This window comes from Chiloscyllium plagiosum, chromosome 38 (assembly GCF_004010195.1).
Source record: "Chiloscyllium plagiosum isolate BGI_BamShark_2017 chromosome 38, ASM401019v2, whole genome shotgun sequence".
In the NCBI taxonomy this organism is placed as follows: Eukaryota; Metazoa; Chordata; class Chondrichthyes; order Orectolobiformes; family Hemiscylliidae; genus Chiloscyllium; species Chiloscyllium plagiosum.
This window is the reverse complement of record NC_057747.1, coordinates 21,634,347-21,654,773: the sequence shown is the minus strand read 5'-3', so window position 1 is coordinate 21,654,773 and position 20,427 is coordinate 21,634,347. Positions and strand designations below refer to the sequence as shown.

Below are 20,427 nucleotides of genomic sequence, written 5' to 3'. Positions count from 1 at the left end.
AGATTTACAAGGATGTCGCCAGGGTTGGAGGGTTTGGGTTATCTAACGGGGCAACTTTTTCACATTGAGGGTGTGTATGGAATGAAGAAGTGATGGAGGCTGGTACAGTTACAACATTTGAAAGGCATCTGGGTGAGTACATGAATAGAAAGGGTTTAGAGGGATATGAGCCAAATGTAGGATATCTGGTCGGCATGGATGAGTTGGACCAAAGGGTCTGTTTCCGTGCTGTACATCTCTATGACTCTATAAGTAACATCTTTTATACAAAACTATTAAACCAAAGCTCCATCTGCTGTCTGAGATAGACATAAAAGATGTTGTGGCTTTGAAGAAGAGCAAAATAGTGTTCTCTGGTGTCTTGGCCAGTAAGTATCTGGAAAATTAGCATCACTCAAAATAGATGATCATGGTATTAGTGGGAGTTTGCAGTAGGCTAATTGGTTAACAACTTTGCTACACTACAACTGTGACTGCTCTTCTGGAGTGCTCCATTGGCTGGTAAACAATTGCTCTCCTGTAAGAAGTGCTGGGTAAGTGGAACACTCTTCTTTTATAAGAAGGGTACCACAAGCACATAGAAAGTGGTGGACAGGTTTTAGTTACTGGCCTTGTGATATCTTATGTATAACAGTATACACACCCTCTACTTCACTCAAATACCATGTATAAAAGCCAGATAGGTTAGTCGGGGAAGGCATGAGACAAGCAAAGGAGGAAAGAAAATCCTGAAAAAGAAATTGAAGGGATTTGACAAAGAGCCATAGAGCCATATAACACAAAAACAGACCCTTTGGCCCAACCAGTCCGTGTTGAACATAATCCCAAACTAAGCTAGTCCCACTTGCCAGCTCCTAATCCATATCCCTCCAAACCTTTCCTATTCATGTTCTTATCCAAATATCTTTCAAATGTTCTAATTGTGCCTACATCCACCACTTCCTCAGGAAGCTCATTCTACACCTGAACCACCCTCTGTGTAAACACGTTGCCACTGGTGTCTTTTTTAAATCTCTCTCCTTTCACCTTAAAAATGTGCCCCTGCATCTTGATATCCCCCATCCTAGAGAAAGACACCTACCATTAACCCCTCATTATTTTATGAACCTCTATGTTGTAGATAGGTTCAGAAAGAACACTCTTGACAACAACTTCAACTGTACACACTAAAATATTTTAACAGCGTCACATGGGAGCGTACAGAACTGTTCAGAGCTTTAAAGAACTGACTGGTGGTTTATAACAGAGAGGGGTGAACTCCTGTAGTGACATCTTGGTATCTTGAAGGGATTGCAGTCTGAATTCAAAGTTGCTCATTTAAAATTAACTTTAACTGAAGTCATGTTAGAAAACAAATGAACTGAAATGGATTAATTTGTGCACAATAATCTGATTTTTTTTCCGCCACCAAATGGTTTATAAGCATTTTAGGATTTGACTGCAGTGAACCCTGCTCCCCTTTTGCTATTGCCTTTGTTGAGATTGTATTTTGCAGCTCTCAGTGACTTGTGATTATCATTGACCAGTGGCCCAGGGATTGTGGCACCAGAGGCCAGGTTTGGTCAAGGGACTGGCTTCATACTCCTGGATGAGGTGGTTTGTACAGGGACTGAACTGAACCTCCTAGGTTGTGCTCGGAGCAACTGGGGTCAACATGACTGCTCACACCACGAAGATGTGGGCGTGATGTGTGCACAGCAAGAGACCAACAAAATAAGCGAGTCCAGTATAGGTAAGCAACAAACTGTTTCCCATTAAACATTCGACAGGGACGCTGGTTCAATGCATAATGAGAGAACTTTTTTTCTTTAATAGGATGGAGATATTTGTTACCTCTATTTACCCTTGATACCCTACTGTGTGGAAACAGGCCATTTGGCCCATCAAGTCCACACCAACCCCCCGAGGAACATCCCATCCAGACCCATTCCCCAACCCTGCACAATTTAGCATGGCAAATCACCGAATATGCACATCTTTGGACTGTGGGAGGAAACCCACACAGAAACAGGAGAATGTGCAAACTCCACACAAAAAGTCACCCAAGGCTGGAACTGAACCCGGCTCCCTGGCGCTGTGAGGCAGCAGTGCTAATCACTGATCCACCACACTGCCCTGATTTAGAGGGGATCATAGGTATAGGGCAAAGCGGTGATGAAATGTTGCAGATGCCCTGAAGGAAGGTGTCAAACACGACGTGAAGGCTCCATATGCGGAGCTCCTCAGAACTGCCTGATGGATTCCATTTACAGCCATGCTTGTTCTGTGACTGTTTACGGTGTGTTCACAGGGCCAGCTATCCGCCTTGTGGATGGAGAGAACAGCAAAGAGGGGCGTGTGGAGGTGTATCTGGACGGAGAGTGGGGCAGTGTCTGTGATGACGGTTGGACAGATAGGGATGCGAGAGTTGTCTGCAGGCAGCTGGGTTACAGGTGAGTCAAGGAGCATGAGCATTATTCAACAGTCAATGAGCTCTCCAAATGTTTGAATCCAAGACATGGCTAAATTCAGAAATCTAAGTAATGCATTGACGATTGAATTATGTTCCACTGCCAGAGTAATTATCCTGGAATTACAATTGCTGCTTTGTGGATCTTGGTGATCCATAGTTCCAGAACCGGTAGTCATTGTGTCAGCATGCCAATGGGGGAATATTGTTCAGCTATGACTCTTTCTTTCCTCATTCTTTCTCTGGATGTGGGTGTCACTGGAAAAACCAGCATTTATTGTCCATCCCTAATTGCCCTTGAAATGCATTGCTTGATAGAGTCACTTCAAGGAATAGTTTAGTGTCAACCATGTTGCCATTGGCCTGGAGTCAGATGTAGGTCAGATTGGGTTAGGGTGGCAGATTTCCTTCCCTCGATTGCATTTCTTGAGCAGGACCTCTTGTGGACCAAGGTGGGCCTTTGTGTTCATCGTTGCAAATGACTGAAAATATCAAATTGCTAACAGGAAGATCAGCAATCCAGGGAATGTCAGAACCTAAGGATGAAGCAACATTGGAGAGGAAATAAAGTCAAATTAGATACAGGAAAGAGGAGAAGGATTGAAGCAACGGAGAGGCAGACCAGGAAAGAAAAGTAAGAAAGATTTAATAAATGATTAATAAACTCTAGCAACAACTTACCACCTGCAGGACTGAGATTTCACAATTTCAATCATTTATTTTCTGGACCTTGAAGGCTGAGTTCCATACTAGGTCAATAAATCCAATAATTAGCAAGATCACTTTGACACAAAACAACACTTCTATCGCAAATCCATCAATTCCCTAAAACTACTGGGAAGCTTGACAGCAGTTTTCAGGAGACTAATCATTGGCTGGCCCCCAACTACCCAGAAATCTGTGGCAATGTGTCATGCACACTCTCCAATTCCATACCATAAATCCCTGGGTCCTTTACACAGTAATGGTGCCACGTTGTTATAATTGTCTTCATTTCCCCAGCAAGTTCCAAACTGTTCTATAACAGATAGATCCAGAGAAAGATATTTCAGTTACATTACCACAGAGGCATTGAAAATAGGTACAAGAGTAGGCCATTCGACCCTTTGAGCCATACAATATAATCATAACTTAATATCCTGTTCCTGCTCTCTCCCCATAGCCTTTGATCCCTTCAGTCCTAAGAATTGTGTCTAATGTTTAGCTGCATTATTGGACAATATTTATGAAGTCATAGAGATGTACAGCGAGGAAACAGATCCTTCGGTCCCACTCGTTCATGCCGACCAGATATCCAAACCTAATCTAGTCCCATTTGGCAGCACTTGTCCCATATCCCTCTAAACCCTTCCTAGTCATATACCCATCCAGATGTCTTTTAAATATTGCAATTGTACCATTCTGTGTCCCATTCTTTATTCTGTTTTTCTGATAAGTGACACTCGAACTGGGACCATCACTTTGTGTCATGTAACTCAACATGTCACATCTGTGATAGACTGAGTAAAAGTTGAGGGTCCTGTACAAGCAGACGTCAGGGATAAATGGTATCATAGCCAGCCACATCCTATAAATGAATACAAGTGAAGATAGAGGATAAAGTGCAGGTGAAGCTTTGAGAGTGAGGGTTATGAGGATCAGTTAGTCAGGGAAGCAGAGATGAATGTCAACATATAGGACTAAGTTTGATGGGTGTTTAAATAGATGGGATTCAAGGAATTCAGGAATAAAGGGATTATCAAGAATGATACTGAGTGCGCCTGGTCCTAATTGACCAGAAATTTGTGGCAATGTGCCCACACTGTCCAATTCCATGGATCCTTTACACAATAATGGTGCCACGTGTTTTATAATTGTCTTCATTTCTCCAGCAATTTTAAAACCACTCTATAACAGATCCAGAGAAAGATATTTCACTAACATTACATAGAGACATCGAAGAATGAGAAATAGTTTCATTGAACCATATAAAATTGTTCAAGTGTTTGACAGGGTCAGTAGGGAGAGGCTGTTTCTCCCTGGGCAGGGAACCTCTGACTAAGGAGTCATTGTTTCAGGTTCTATTTTGTATAACTGTTGGGGAGGATTCTCTCTGTTGGCTGTGTCCTTGTTGATGGTGGAGAAGTTAAGATCACTGCCATGGTACTAGAACATAGCTATTTCAGCCCAATTGGTTCATGTTGATGTTTATCCTTCACATATGGCCATAGCCCTAATTTTCAAATAGCTATTCTATTCCAGAGGAACCTGAAAGAAGATTTTGGCCCCTTAAACCTCCTCTGCCATTTAATACCATCATAGCTGATCCTGTCCCGGAGTTTTACTTTCTCACCTAGTCCTCATATCCCCCTTTGCTTTTAGAATCCACAAGTCAATCTTCACTTGAATATATTGATCCACGGCTCTCTGGGAAAGTGATTTCTGAAGATCCTGAATGAGGAAGGTTCACCTTAGCTGAGGACTAAATAGACAACCCTTTACACTACAACCATGACTCCCTCGTCTGAGATTCCCTGCCGAGGGAATAACAGCACCTCCCTATTGACCCTGTCAAACCCTTGAGCAATTTTCTATGTTTCAATGAAATCACTTCTCATTTTTCAAAATTCCAATGAGTATAAGCCCATTCCACATCATCCTTGATATTCCCTTTATCCATTCCTAAATTCCTTGAATCCCATCTTTTTAAACACCCATCAAACTTAGTCCTATATGTTGACATTCATCTCTACTTCCCTGACTTACTGATCCTCATAACCCTCGTTCTCAAAGCTTCTCCTGCACTTTATCCTATATCTTCACTTGTATAAGGTGTGGCTGGTGTTAACTAGGCCACCATCTATCCCTAATTGCCCCAAAGAAGGTGGTAGTGAATGACATTTTGAACTACATGCAATCCTTGTGGCATAAAGTCAGCCGCAGTCCCTAGAGGGAGGGAAATACCTTGTTTCTGAGGTTTTTGTGAAGATCTGTGGTTTGGGTTGTGGGTGAGGTAGTTGGTTGGCTTACTGAGCTGCTGAGTGGTAGTGTAGATTGCACATAGAGTCTATCTCTCTGTGTTTGTTGATGGCCTTTTTGGTTGAAAACTAGGCTTCCAAGAGCTCTCTGGCGTGTCTCTGGTTGGCTTGTCCTAGGATAGTAACTTTGTCATAGTTGAATTGTGTACAGAGATGAGTGACAATGGATCATGTCGTTCAGTAGCCAATTGGTGTTTGTGAAGTCAGACGGCTAGTTTTCTTCCTGTTTGTCTGATGTAATGCTTTTTGCAGTTGTCGCAAGGGATTTTGTATAGAACCTTGGTCCTGCATGCTGTGGGTTTGGGATCCTTAGTCCTGGTAAGTAGTTGGCATAGTGTGGTTGTTGGTTGGTGTGTTACCATAACGCATAGAGATAGACCCAGTGTACAAACCGCGGCGATGAAGACCCAAAGTGACACTCACCCCAACAGACTGGACCCATAAAAACCATGTGGGACAGAACAACAGCATCTCACAGAAGTCACTCTGATGTTACCCAGCATGGTAATGAAACATCTGCACAATAACCCAGCAGCTTGGCGAGTTAACAAACAACATCACCTTGCTTCTGATTTTCTCTCCAATCTCCTGCTTCTGAATACTTAATAACTGGGATTTCCTCAGGGTCTCTCCCATTAAAGTTAAAGTCACCATAGTAAAACGACTGGTGGTAGTTTAACCTGGGGGTTACCACGCCTCAGACAAAGGGGAGAGGTTGAGGAAGAGAGTCCTTCATGGTAACCTCAGGTAGAGTGGGAATTGAACTAATGAAGTTGGCGTTCCTCTGTGTTAGAAACTAGCTAACTGATCCCTTGTCCCTGATTGGATAGCAACCAGTGGAAACCATTTTTATTGGGTTGCTCATTTGGGATTTCTGTTGAAGTTGTATCAGCCAATCCTGGCACCCCGCCACACTCCTGGAGAGAAAAAGCAAGTGACATCTTCTATCTACCTCAATCTATCCCACAGTTTTATCACCCCTTAAAGCCCTCAGTTCCAACAAGAAAAGTCTCATTTTTCCTTTGTCTAAACTGATCACAATTGCCTGACTGAAGGGAAGGTTTTGGTGATGTATTAAGAGCAAAGAACCTTACAGCACAGGAACAGGCCCTTTGGTCCAGATCTGCGCCGATCCAGATCCTCCATCCAACCCTGCCGCCTATTTTCTAAGGATCTGTATCCCTCTGCTCCCTGCCCATTCATGTATCTGTCTAGATACATCTTAAATGACACTATCATTCCCGCCCCTTCCACCTCTGCTGGCAACGTATTGGTGTATTGGTAACTGGGCTAGTGAACCAGAACCTCAGTGATTCATCATGAAGTAGAAGCACTCTGAAAGCTAGTGCTTCCAAATAAATCTGTTGGATTATAACCTGGTGTATGATTTTTAATTTTGCGCACCCCAGACCAACACGGGCATCTCCAAATCATGACACCATGGGTGTATGGGTTTGAGTCCCACTATGATACATGGTTAAATTTGAGTTCACCAAAGAGCTCGCCTCATGGTGTTAATTGCCATCAGTACCTCCCTAGTTCACAGAAATCCTGTTAGGGAAGGAAATCTATTAGCCTACATGCAACTCCAGACCCTCCAGCAATGACCCTCTAGGAAATCCGGGACGGGCAGTAAATGTTGCCCTAGCTCACATCATCCACATCCCATGAACAAATATATTTTAAAGGTCCTGCATCATTTATCTCTTTAAACCTGTTCAGCGTTCAATGAGACGCTGCCTGATCTGGATTTTGACTCCTTGTTTCTACAACACGTGATAACGAAAATCTATCGAGCCCAGTTTTAAAAATTTCAAAAGCCCCTCAGCCCCCAGCCTCTGTAATGACTGCAGCATTTTTGGAGGAGTTGAGGGTAATCCAGATTTCCGCATCTCTTTGTATAAAAGAAAATCAATTAAGAAAGGCTGAGTTTAAATTTTAATGTTCTACTGCTCCCCACCCACCCAACTGCAGAGACATTTTCCACCATGTGTAGATGTTTCCCTAATCGCTATGTGCTGATGCAGTCAGAAACATCAATAGAAGATCTCCTGCATGGAAATCTTTCTTGTATGCTTGGGGTAAGCATCCACGCTGTGGCCAAAGGATTTCTGCCATCTCAAGACCCCAGCCATTAGTTGCAGAGGGAAAGACTGGCAATGAGAGGACTCCTTCTCTTACAGCGGCCAGTCCAAAGCCAGAACAATGGCCTATTTCGGGGAGGGCCACGGACCTATCCATTTGGACAATGTAAGGTGCACCGGCCATGAGAACTCCCTGGATGAGTGTGGCACCCCTGGTTTTGGAATCCATAACTGCTGGCACGGGGAAGATGCAGGAGTTATCTGTGATTATAAGGAGGATGCACTCGAGGAGCTGAGCAGCGGCGGTGAGTACTGACTGACACTGACGGGTAAGAGGGATAAGCTTATTTAAAGTCTGGAGGGAGAGAAATGCAGTGGTTTTTGTGGAGGCTTGTCCCAAGCAGCTCCGTGACTCGGGACTCTGTTCTCTATGGTCTGTTCCCTGGGACACACAAACATTGACTGCGCCTGGAGGACCATCAACTCAGTGAAAGACGCTCTTTGGTCTGCCTGAAAGTTGTTGGTCTTCCAGGGCAAGGAGTTGACCTCGACTGAGTGGCACAGACTGGCACATTCCGAGGTCCAGGAATACGTGCTGAGGGACGCACTAAAGGTTGGGGCAGCTGCTGCCAAGGCGCAGAGGGGAAAGACCACTGTCTGAGGGCTTCCTGCTTAAGGTAAATGGGGATCTGTTCAGTTATTGGACCCTCCTAGTGCCTCCAATGCATGTAAATATAGTCTGGTTCAAGTAAGAGGGTAGAGTCAAACTCCAGTATTTGTTTACTTCTGCGATAAGCTACTGTCCAGAATTGAACTGCGTTTGTGACTATGTGTGTGCTGATATATATATTTTTTTTGTGAATAAAGTGTATTTTTGAAATTTAAAAGAAACACTAAGATGTATTTCTTGGTAACTTTGATCGAGATATTTCAGTCAGTCCACAATTGGTTTTGGTGGAAGTTTGACACAGAGAAATGTCATTCAGTGGTTCAGCTTAAATTTTAATCAACTTTGTTTGGGGATGTTTTCGGTTCTTTGCCTGCAGTCTGTGGCCTCCGTTTGATGAACCATCGCAGAAAGCGTATTATTGGTGGAAATAAGTCAATCAGGTAGGAATTGAAAATAATATTTAAATCAACACCTTGCTGAGCCCAGGAAGCCACTGATAACCTGAGTTTAGAACGGAATGGTTTTCAATTCTTGATAAACTTTAAATAAAGGGAAATGAATAATTCTGTAGATTATTTAACCTTCCTACTAGATCACCAGAAAATGTAATTAATTTTGTGCTTGCTTGATGAAGTTTTAAATGATTGGAATCATTTTCTGTGGAGAAAGTTTCAGGAGCGAGGCTGTTATGGAATTATTAATAGATGGGGTTGACTCTCACAGGATTTATGAAGAAATTAGAGATGTCTTATGGAGAGAGGTAGAGGGATTTAAGTGCACATTGATGGGTAGCAAACATGATACCTTGATCCATCAATTAACCCTTTGTCTTTCTGAGGCTTCTTCTGTTCTTTCTATCTACGTAATAAAATGATTTCTCCTTTCTTCGTCTGTCAATCCTCCTTATGTTTCCTTGGGACCATCTTCACACGCTCCTTCATTCAAAATATTCAGCTAATGGCAAACTGTTTTGTTTTTAACCAGCAAGCATTCCTCGCTCCAATTCCCAAGACACCGAAGCTCCTAATTTCGGTCAAATAATCCCTACAGTGTGGAAACGGGCCCTTCGGCCCATCACGTCCACACCGACCCTCTTGGGAGTAACCCACTCAGACCCATTCCCTACCCTATATTTGCCCCTGACTAATGCACCTAACCTACTCATCCTTGCCCCTGACTAATATACTTAATCTATCCATCCCTGAACACTATGGGCAATTTAGCATGGTCAATCCACCTAACCTGCACATCTTTGGATTGTGGGAGGAAACCCACATAGACACAGTAAGAATTTGCAAACTCCACACAGATAGTCACCTGAGGCTGGAATCAAACCCCGGTCCCTGGCGCTGTGAGGCAGCAGTGCTAACCACTGAGCCACTGTGCCATCAGATAGCCTGAAGATATAGGAAATAGAGTGTAGACCATTCCCCTCAGAGAAGGAAGCTCATAGTTTTTTTATTTAGTGATCAAAATGTACAGTAAGATAACTGTATGAGTCTCTGCTTTATAAAACTCAAGAACCTTGGCTCACTAACTCCCAGTCTTACAACTTGTTTGATATTGAGGTGGGAGTGACCATCCTTGATATGAAGGTCGCCTTTTCTCGAATATTGCAGCAGTGGCCCCCGAGCTAAACTAGAGTCAAAGGAAATAAGAGGGAAAACTCTTCATTGGTTGGACACATACCTAGCATACGGGAAGGTGGTTGTGGTTGTTGGAGGTTCATTGTGTCAGTCTCAGGACATCTCTGCAGGAGTTCCTCAGGGCCGTATCCCAGGTCTAACCATCTTCAGCTGCTTCATCAATGAACTCCCACTCCATCATAAAGTCAGAAGTGGGTATCTTGCTGATGATTGCACAATGTTCAGCACCATTTGCAACTTCTCAGATACTGACACAGCCCAACAAATGCAGCAAGACCTTGACAATATCAAGGAACAGGCTGATAAGTGGCAAAATGGCTATAGCATGCTAAGCAGATGCCATGCTCTAAGCATCTCCAACGTGAGAGAATCTAACTATCGCCCTTTCAAATTCAATGACATTATCATCACTGAATTCCCTATTATTGACATCCTGGGGTTACCATTGGCCAGCCATGTAAGTACTGTGGCCACATGAGCAAGTCAGAAGCTAGGAATACTGCAGTGAGTTATTCACCTCCTGACTCCCAAAAGCATGTCCACCATCTACAAGACACAGTTGGGAGAGTGAATGGAATACCACTTGCTTGGATAAGTGCAGCTCAAGCAATTTCAGGACAGAATAGCCTGACCTTCCAGGACAGAATAGCCTTACCTCTCTAAGCCACTCACTATGCTGACTTGGAAATATATCACCATTCCTTCAGTGTCACTGGGTCAAAAACCTGGAACTCCCTCCCTAACAGCATTGTGGACCTACCCACACCAAATGGATTATAGCCGTTCAAAAAGGCAGCTCTCAAGGGGCAAGTGGGCCCAGGCAATAAATACTGACCCACCAGCGCTGCCCACATATCTGGAATGAATTTAAGAAAGAGAGACCTAGGGAGAGACGTTTAGAGCAGTTCCCCATCTCCATGTGTTTCCAATTTTAAAATTGACTTCCAAACAATTTGACCAACAAGTTGGCAACTCTTAATGAAGTTCACGAGTGAACATACTCAGTGTTATCTGAAGTCCTCTTCTGAATTTGACATGTGTGGGAGGATTTCCACAATGTGTCCAGTGTATCTTTGCCTGTTCATGTTCTTATCAGTCGAAACTAAGTGTAAAAATACAAGAGCTTTCAATAAGTGAGAACTCTATCTGGAAAAGACATGTTTGTAGTGGGTAACCGCATCCATCAAATACTGAAAAGCAAACCCAGGGATTAAATTTACAGGTTAAATTGACACTGAAGTCACATTAAATAGATAGATTGTTTAATTACATCTCATTGCCCACTGCCAATACAGCCATAACCTGTAATGTTCATTGTTCTCAGTCACACAGAATCTGCTTGACATTGTGTTCAGTAAGGAAGTTACTGGTTCCCTGGGCCATGTGGATGTTTTCCTAGTGGTGGAAAGATTGAATAAAGTATTTTCAATAAAGCACTTAGAATTTGTCTTGTGGGCTACTTAGTTTAAAAGAACATCTAAATGAAACTGGAACCTGATTCTTTGCATTTCTGTATTGACCAGTGCAGCAGGTATTCAAAGTGAGCCCAGGTTCATGACCTTGAGGGAAGGCAACTGCCATCCTTACCTGGTCTGGCCTACATGTGACTCCAGACACACAACAATGTCGTTGACTCTTAACTGTCCTCTGGGCAATTAGGGATGGGCAATAAATGCTGGCCTAGTCAGCAACCCCCTCATCCTGTGAATGAATGAAAAAAAGATGTTGCATATAAACACTAGCTGCTATCACATTTATTGCCTAGGCCCTTTTGTGGTACAGTGGTATTGGCCTACACCTGGGCTGGAAGGGCCAGCTTTAAGTCCCACCTGCTGCAGAGTTGTGCAATAACATTTCTGAATAGGTTGATTACAAAAGTAGGATAATTTTTTTAAAAATTGCATTTAGTTTAGATTACTTTCAGTGTGGAAACAGGCCCTTTGGCCCAACAAGTCCACACCGACCCTCCGAAGAGCAACCTACCCAGACCCATTCCCCTACATTTACCCCTTCACCTAACACTACGGGCAATTTAGCATGGCCAATGCACCTAACCTGCACATTTTTGGACTGTGGGAAGAAACCAGAGCACCCGAAGAATGTGCAAACTCCACACAGACAGTTGCCTGAGGCAGGAATTGAACCCAGGTCTCTGGCACTATGAGGCAGCAGTGCTAGCCACAGTGCCTCCGTGCCGCCCTAAGTTCCTAAGACCTCTTGTGGTAGTGTCCCTATCTCTAAGCCATGAAGCCAAGTTTCAGGTCCCACCTGATGCAGAGGTGTGTCTTTATATCTCTGAACAGGTTGATATAGAAAATATCTGTGGGCGGCACGTTGGCACAGTGGTTAGTACTGCTGCCTCACAGCGCCGGAGACCTGGGTTCAATTCCCGCCTCAGACTACTGACTGTGTGGAGTTTGCATGTTCTCCCCGTGTCTGCGTGGGTTTCCTCCGGGTGCTCCGGTTTCCTCCAAAGATGTGCAGGTCAGGTGAATTGGCCATGCTAAATTGCCCGTAGTGTTAGGTAAGGGGTAAATGTAGGGGTATGGGTGGGTTGCGTTTCGGCGGGTCGGTGTGGTCTTGTTGGGCCGAAGGGCCTATTTCCACACTGTAATGTAATGTAATGTAATGTAATCTAATCTAATCTTGCGCTTAATGCCTAAGGATCTTGTGGTGCAATGGTAGTGTCCCTACCTCTGAGCTAGGAAGCAAGGGCTCACAGTCCACCTGCTCCAGAGCTGTGTCATTACATTTCTTAACCGTTTGATCAGAAGCCGTGATGTGGAGGGACTGGTGTTGGACTGGGGTGGACTGGTTAGAAGTCAGACAACACCAGATTATAGTCCAACAGGTAGGCTCTATTCCACCTGATGAAAGAACAGCACTCCAAAAGCTTGTGACTTCAAGTAAACCTGTTGGACCTTGAATTCTGACCTGTATAAAATATTCTACGTTTTGTACCTTCTGTGCTTACCAGCACACCCACTGCTTTTACAGCTGCATCACCACTTTGCATAACCATTCCTAATATTTGTACTGCTAAGGTGGAACTGCTTGGTTTCACTCTGCTTATAGGTGCAAGCTAATGAAATTCTTTATCATTTTCAAGCCCTCTATTAAACCACCCATCAGCTCTTTCCCGAACAAGGGGAACAATCCTAGCTACTCTCTATCTGCTGAGACCACTCATTTCTGCTACCCTCGAGGAAATCTCCTTCATCTCTCACTCTAAGACCTTGACATTCTTCAAGTTTTGGAATATTGCGTGCAATTCTGGTCTCCCTCCTATAGGAAGGATGTTGTGAAACTTGAAAGGGTTCAGAAAAGATTTACAAGGATGTTCCCAGGGTTAGAGGGTTTGAGCTATAGTGAGAGGTTGAACAAGCTGGGGCTGTTTTCCCTGGAGCGTCAGCGGCTGAGGGGTGACTTTATAGAGGTTTATAAAATCATGAGGGGCATGGATAGGATAAATAGAAAAGGTATTTTCCCTGGGGGGAGGTGGGAGTCCAGAACTAGAGGGCACAGGTTTAGGGTGAGAGGGGAAAGATATACAAGGGACCTAAGGGGCAAACTTTTCACACAGAGGGTGGTATGTGTATGGACTAAGCAGCCAGAGGAAGTGGTGGAGGCTGGTACAATTGCAACATTTAAAAGGCATCTGGATGGGTATATGAATAGGAAGGGTTTGGAGGGATATGGACTGAGTGCTGGCAGGTGGGACTAGATTGGTTTGGAATATGGTCGGCATGGACATTTCTATGACTCTATAACTGAGGCGCTCAGAGGAGCATGTTTGGTGGTTTCCTGAAGGTTTAGCATAATCTCCTTGACTGTGTTCTCTATTTATGTCAAGGATCCCATTGTAACAGGAGAAACAGGCTTGAGTGGGTGGGCCCAATGTGAGCCACACTCCTCTCATACAAAACACAATGAGTTGTTTGTTGTTTATCTATTTGGAGGAGTTTGCTCCTTGTCTGGTGTCACAATATTTTTGGACTCTGATTCCAGAGGTGGCTGGCCATGGCAAGCTTCACTGAGGCTCAAGACGTTTCACCGAGAGAGTCGTTTACTGTGCGGAGCTACATTAATCAGTAACTGCTGGGTGCTGACTGCAGCTCACTGCTTCAAGAGGTTGGTGAAGGGGAGCATTGTCTGTCGCTTTCATTATAAAAGATCCATTTTCTCATTCCCTTCAGATTTATCGGCGTGGTTAACATTTAGTTTTTGTTTTACGTGTGAGCCGTATGCCAGTGCCCAGCACAGTGCCCAGTGTGGTAACAATGTAAAACCTGGGGCCTGTTGGTTGTGGTGAGGCTGAGGATTGTGAAGTGTCGGCTGGATCACACTGTCTCCGTGGAGTCCGAAGGTTGAGGGGGTCAAGTCCCCTTCCAGCCCCTGAGTGTGACCTCCAGAGTGACACACCATTGAGGCTGTGTTTGAGAGGAGCTGTTAAGATTAGATTCCCTACAGTGTGAAAACAGGCCCTTCAGCCCAACATGTCCACATCAACCCTCCGAAGAGTTACCCATCCCGACCCATTAACTAATGCATCTAACACTATGGGCAATTTAGCATGGCCAATTCACCAGACCTGCACAGACCTTTGGACTGTGGGAGGAAACCAGAGCACCCAGAGGAAACCCACGCAGACACAGGGAGAATGTACAAACTCCACACAGACAGTGACCCGAGGCTGGAATTAAATCCAGGTCCCTGGCACTGTGAGGCAGCAGTGCTAACCATTGAGCCACTGTGCCACCCAGTTAAATTTGAGCAGCTCGCTGTAAATGATCTCACATCGCCACATTGGAAAGCTGTGGTCCAAGCTAACATTTATCCCTCAGTAAACATCACAGAAGCAAATAATCTGCTCATTATCGCATTGCCATTTATGGGATCTTGCTGTACCCAGTTTAGCCACTGCGTTTCCCAGATTGCAGCATTGACTACATTGCAAGAGAAATAATGCTTCCTTGACTGTCAAGCATTTTGGAACACCTTGGGGCTTTGTAAATGCCAGTCTTTCTTTCTAATCATATGGATATGAAATATATATGCACGGTACTAAACTATCATCACACAATTGGTAAAGGAATTGAGCACTAAGGTGCCTTGAGTCTAATATTCTCACAGAGTATTCTACATGAATTGAATGGCGTGGCCTTTGTGTCTTTGCTCATGTGTGAAGGTACTGGAAGATATCTAACCTCCATAAACGAAACCCTCCCAGTATTCATTACGGGGATATTTCATTATAATACTGTGAGACACTCTAATCATCCTCTAAAAACCAACTCAGATGGATTACACTGGCTCATGGCGGACTTAAGCGCAATTCAAGTGCTCAAGATGTTTTAAGTCTTAGTGCACGAGAATGAGTATTCTGTCTGGCAGTATCTGCGGAGAGAAAAACAGAGTTAATGTTTCTGGTACAACACTTTCTCAGAATTTCCTGTGTTTGTTTCAGGTGTCCAGTATCTGCAGTATTTTGTATTATTCGGATAGGTATTGGAATTGCTTTAATATTCAATATGCTTTACGGGTATCTTAAGGATGGTTCGGGACATACTATTCTGACCCAACCAGGAAAGCTCTCATACCATTAGTTAATTGAAAAGAAAAATCACCAAAGTCATCATGAAAGAGTCCTTCAGTAGAATTTCCCAAACTCGTTCCTTCTCCCACTGAAAAGACAAGGGCTGAGTACTCAGATTGAGCACCACGACCTCCAAATTCCCCTCCAAGCCACTCATGGTCTAGATATCACTGTTCCTTCAGTGTCACTGGGTCACAATCCTGGAATTCCCTCCCTAACAACATTGTGGCTGTAACTACAGCACATGGGCGGCAGTGGTTTAAGGAGATAACTCATCGCCACCTTTTCCAGGGCAACTAGGGATGAGCAACAAAGACTGGTCTGGCCGGCAATGCTCATGTCCCATGAACAGTAAAGCTACAGCAAGATCCCAGTGATTCATGGCACACCTCAGTTTTCGGAAAACACTTCGCACACATTTGATGGAATCTGAAAGTAACACGTTGGAGGGCAGAACCCCTCAGAACATTGAAGAAGAGTTTCGATGTACACTTGAAATGCTAAGGCTATGGGGCAAGTACTGGAAAATGGGATTAGAATCGGGCGTTGTTTTTGACTGTCACAGACTCAATGGGCTGAAGGAGCATTTCCTATGCTGTAGATCTCTATGACGATGACTCTTAACAAAATACTGTGAATACTGGAAACATTAAAGAAAGACAGAAGTCTATGTCATTGATCTGATGAAAGGTCATCACCTCAATTGTTCGCTGTTTCTCTCTCCACGCATTCAGCCTGACCTGTTGGGTATTTCCAGCCTTTTCTGTTTGAATTATGTATAAGAAATATAATTATAATATCAGTATCAGTGGGACTGGATTTAATATTATAAAAAGGGAAATTTCAGATTCACAGATTGCAGTGTATCCTCGGCAAAGTCTAAAGATGGCGTAGGAACTCTCGCGCTGTCAATAATATGAATGTAATCATTACATAAAGAATGAATAGCAGACTTTCATTTAAAAAGCACTTTTCCCAATCTGAGGATGTCCCAGAGCACTTTGTAGCCAATGAAACACTCGGGAAATGCCGTATTAATAAGGGATGATCACCTGATGGAACAGTTCTGAAGAAGGGTCACTGGACCCGAAATGTTAACTCTGATTTCTCTCCACAGCTGCTGCTGAGCTTTTCCAGCAATTTCTGTTCTTGTTTATGATTTTCAGCATCCGCAGTTTTTTCGGTTTTTTTGTTTCGACGCATCATGTTGTGCCAGTTCTCAGGGTTTATCTTTTAGTGTTGTCTCCTTTCTCCAGTTAGTGACAATCTTTACCTCTTATATTCTCTCTGCCTATCCCTCCAAAATCATTTTCTTTTTGAAATATTTTAAAAAGATTTTTGGTGAGTGACATCGAACAGTCCAACAATGTGAATTATTTCCTTAATGAATACAAATTGTTGGGGTCTAACAACAGGCTCCCAATTTCGGAGTGTGTATAAGGAGACACTGCTCTGTAATGTGCAGTAATGTTTGTATTTCTCTCCACAAGTCCGTAAGATCTCTGTGTTGGAGGTTATCTGTTCAGGGGCCCTGGCTTATCCTGACCTTATTTGGCAAGGACCATGCTCGCTGTGATATTTCAAAGCTTGCCCTTTGACTGATGGGATTTATTAAATTGAATTGAATTGAATTGAATTTATTGTCACATGTACCGAGGCACAGTGAAAACCTTGTCTTGTGAGCAATCCAGGCAGATCACAGAGTTAAATAGCATAGATAAGTAAATAATAAATAAACAGTGGCAAAAACAAAAACACAGGTACAGGCGAATGTTCAGAGTTTGTGAGTTCATTCAGTGCTCTAACAACAGTAGGGTAGAAACTGTTTTGAAACCGGCTGGTGCATGTGTTCAGGCTTCTGTACCTTCTCCCCGATGGTAGAGGTTGTAGAAAAACATTACCAGGCATCACAAAGAAAGTCTTGTTGGTGACTTCCCACATTTCCCACTCCTCAATCCAATGTCTGCATTCATATAGTGCCTTTAATACCTTTAAGTGGCCCAAGTGACTTCACAGTACCATTATTGAACATCGCTGAAGAAGGTAGAGATTTTTCAGAAGGGACTTCCAGAGCTTACGCAGTCGGTGACGGAGCAATGGAAGTTGTGAATGTGCAGGAGGCCAGGATTGGAAAAGTGTGAGAATGGGTTGGGATGGAAGAGGCCACTGGGGGGGGGGGAGACGGAGGGATTGAGACCATGGAGGGCTTTGAAAACAAGAAGGAGAATTTTAAAATGGAGGCTTTGCATGATACGAGAAAATCCTTGCCATGGTTTCATCAGCCGATATTCTGGAAGGTGACAGAAATAGCAACAACTGAACTCAATAACCTCCGACAAAGTGCTGTGATGATCTAATGTTCAGTCTTAGAGTCATAGAATTGTACTCGGAGAAAGTGAGGACTGCAGGTGCTGGAGATCAGAGTCGAGAGTGTGGTGCTGGAAAAGCGCAGCAGGTCAGGCAGCATCGGAGGAGCAGGAGAATCGACGTTTCGGGCATAAGCCCTTCATCAGAAATTGTCAATTCTCCTACTCCTCAGATGCTGTCTGACCTGCTGCGCTTCTGCAGCACCACACTCACGACTCATAGAATTGTACAACGTGGAAACAGACCCTTCAGTCCAACCAGTCTATTGCCAACCATGTTCCCAAACTAAACGAGTCCCACCTGCTTGGCCCATAACCCTCCAAACTTTCCTATTCATGTCCTTATCCAATTGTAAATGTATCCATCTCCACCACTTCCGCTGGAAGTTCATTCCATACACGAACCACGCTCTGTGTAAAAACATTGCCCCTCGTGTCCTTTGTAAATCTTTCCCCTCTCACCTTAAAAGTATACTCCTTAGTTTCAAATTTCTCCACCCTTGGGAAAAGACCCTTGTCATTCACCTTATCATCATTTTATAAACCTTAATAAGGTCATCCCTCAACCTGCTATGCCCCTGTGGAAAAGGTCCCAGCCTTTGCTGTCAATTTTTATATCTGAAACCCCTCCATTCCCAACAATATCCTGGTTAATCTTAATTGAACTCTCTCGCGTGTTTGGCCTGGTGACTGGGAGTGAACAATGGAATCAGCTTTCATTTCCTAACACTGCTTCCTGTGCCTGATTGTAGGCTGGTGTTTCCCCTCTGCCATCTTCCTGTGGTGAGAGACAGCAGTATTTCATAAACACTTGGTTAGAGTCAGCCTCATGCTACAGAGGACAGTGGGCGGGTGCCTGGACTACACCTCAGCAGTATCACAAACAGAAGGAACAAAAGGGGGGAACATTCAGTGAAAAACAGCTATTGTGGAAAGGGTGGCTTGCATTTATATAGCACCTAATATGACTCCAGGATGCTCCAAAATCAGCCCTCAAGTGTGCACCACCTATCAATGACATCATGACTGGGGCAGCTCAGTGGTTAGTACTGCTGCCTCACAGCACCAGGGACCCGGGTTCAATCCCAGCCTCGGGCGACTATCTGTGTGGAGTTTGCACATTGTCCCTGTGACTGTGTGGGTTTGCTCTGGTTTCCTCCCACAGGACAAAGATGTGCAGGTCAGGTGAACTGGCCATGGGAAATCGCCTCGTAGTATTCAGCGATGTGTAGGTTAGGTGCATTAGCCATGGGAATAATGTAGAGTTATACAGGGTCTGGGTGGGATTCTCTTCAGAGGGTCAGCGTGGAGTTGTTAAGCCAATCGGCTTGTTTCCACGCTGTAGGGATTATATGGTAATTCTAAAACTAATGTCCTTGAGGGAGGGAAATCTGCCATCCTTACCTGGTCTGGCCTACATGTGACTCTACCCACAGCAGGGATGTGTAGGTTAGGTGGATTAGCCCTGGGAAATGCAGAGTTACAAGCATAGGGTTGGGGGAGGTGGTGAGTCTGGGTGGAATGCTGTTTGGACTGTCAGTGGGGGACTTGTTGGGCTGAATGGTCTGTTTCCAAACTGTAGGGATCGTAGGAATCTGATAATCCTCCCCCCGCCACCCTCCTGTCTTTTCCCCATAACCCTTGATTTCCTTCCTGATTGAAAATCTATCTCAGTATTGGATGTACCTAGTGATCCAACCTTGACAAATGGTTTGCAGCAAATGAAGCACTTTCAGTAGCTCGTCACTGCTACAGTGAGGAAACGTGGCCGCCAGTTGGCATAGCAAGCTCCCAGAGACAGCAATATGGTAACAACTGGATTACTTTGTTGGTTGAAACAGTAACATTGGGCAGGACAGTGAGGGAAAATGCCCTGTTCTCTATAGAAATCATACCACAGGGTCTTCTACATCCAACTGAGAACAATGGATAGGTGCAGGAAAGGCCTCAGTTTCACATTTCATCTAAAGGGCCTTATTTTTGCCAATTGGCTACCAGAACAGAACCTTCAGTCCAACTTGTCTATGCTGACTAGCTTTTGTAAATTAATCTAGTCTCATTTGCCAACAGTTGACCCATATAGCTCTAAACCCTTCCTATTGATATACCCATCCAGATGCCTTTTAAATGTTGTAATTGTATCAGCCTCCACCACTTCCTCTGGCAGCTGATTCCATACACACACCACCCTCTGTCTGAGAAATGTTGCCCCTTAGGTTCCTTTTAAATCTTTCCCCTCTCCCCATAAACTTATGTCCTCTAGTTTTGTAGTCCCCCATTCCAGGGAAAATACCTTATCTATTTACCTGATCCATGCCCCTCATGATTTTATAAGGTCACCCCTCAGCGTCTGACACTCCAGGTAAAACAGCCCCAGCCTATTCAGTCTCTCCCTGTAGCTCAAACTCTCCTTGATGAGCAACATGCTGGTAAATCTTTTCTGAATCCTTTCAGGTTTCAGAACATGTTTCCTATTGGAGGGAGCTGAAAATGTGTTGCTGGAAAAGCGCAGCAGGTCAGGCAGCATCCAAGGAGCAGGAGAATCGACGTTTCGGGCATGAGCCCTTCTTCAGGAATGAGGAAAGTGTGCCAAGCAGGC

At 44.1% G+C, this 20,427-nt stretch overlaps 1 protein-coding gene across 5 annotated transcripts in view; it reads left to right on the top strand.

Moving 5' to 3' along the window:
* The window catches only part of si:ch211-51a6.2 (neurotrypsin), a 48,423-nt gene that overhangs the window by 23,528 nt on the left and 4,468 nt on the right, over nt 1-20,427 (top strand). For 4 of the 5 annotated variants that reach the window (XM_043679079.1, XM_043679081.1, XM_043679078.1 and 1 more), the window contains 5 exons: nt 1,527-1,732; nt 2,291-2,432; nt 7,650-7,855; nt 8,597-8,660; nt 13,875-13,997. In XM_043679079.1, coding sequence (XP_043535014.1) covers nt 1,527-1,732; nt 2,291-2,432; nt 7,650-7,855; nt 8,597-8,660; nt 13,875-13,997 — 741 coding nt within the window. The remainder of the gene's footprint in view (nt 1-1,526; nt 1,733-2,290; nt 2,433-7,649; nt 7,856-8,596; nt 8,661-13,874; nt 13,998-20,427) is intronic. The other variant, XM_043679080.1, reaches the window with a different exon arrangement.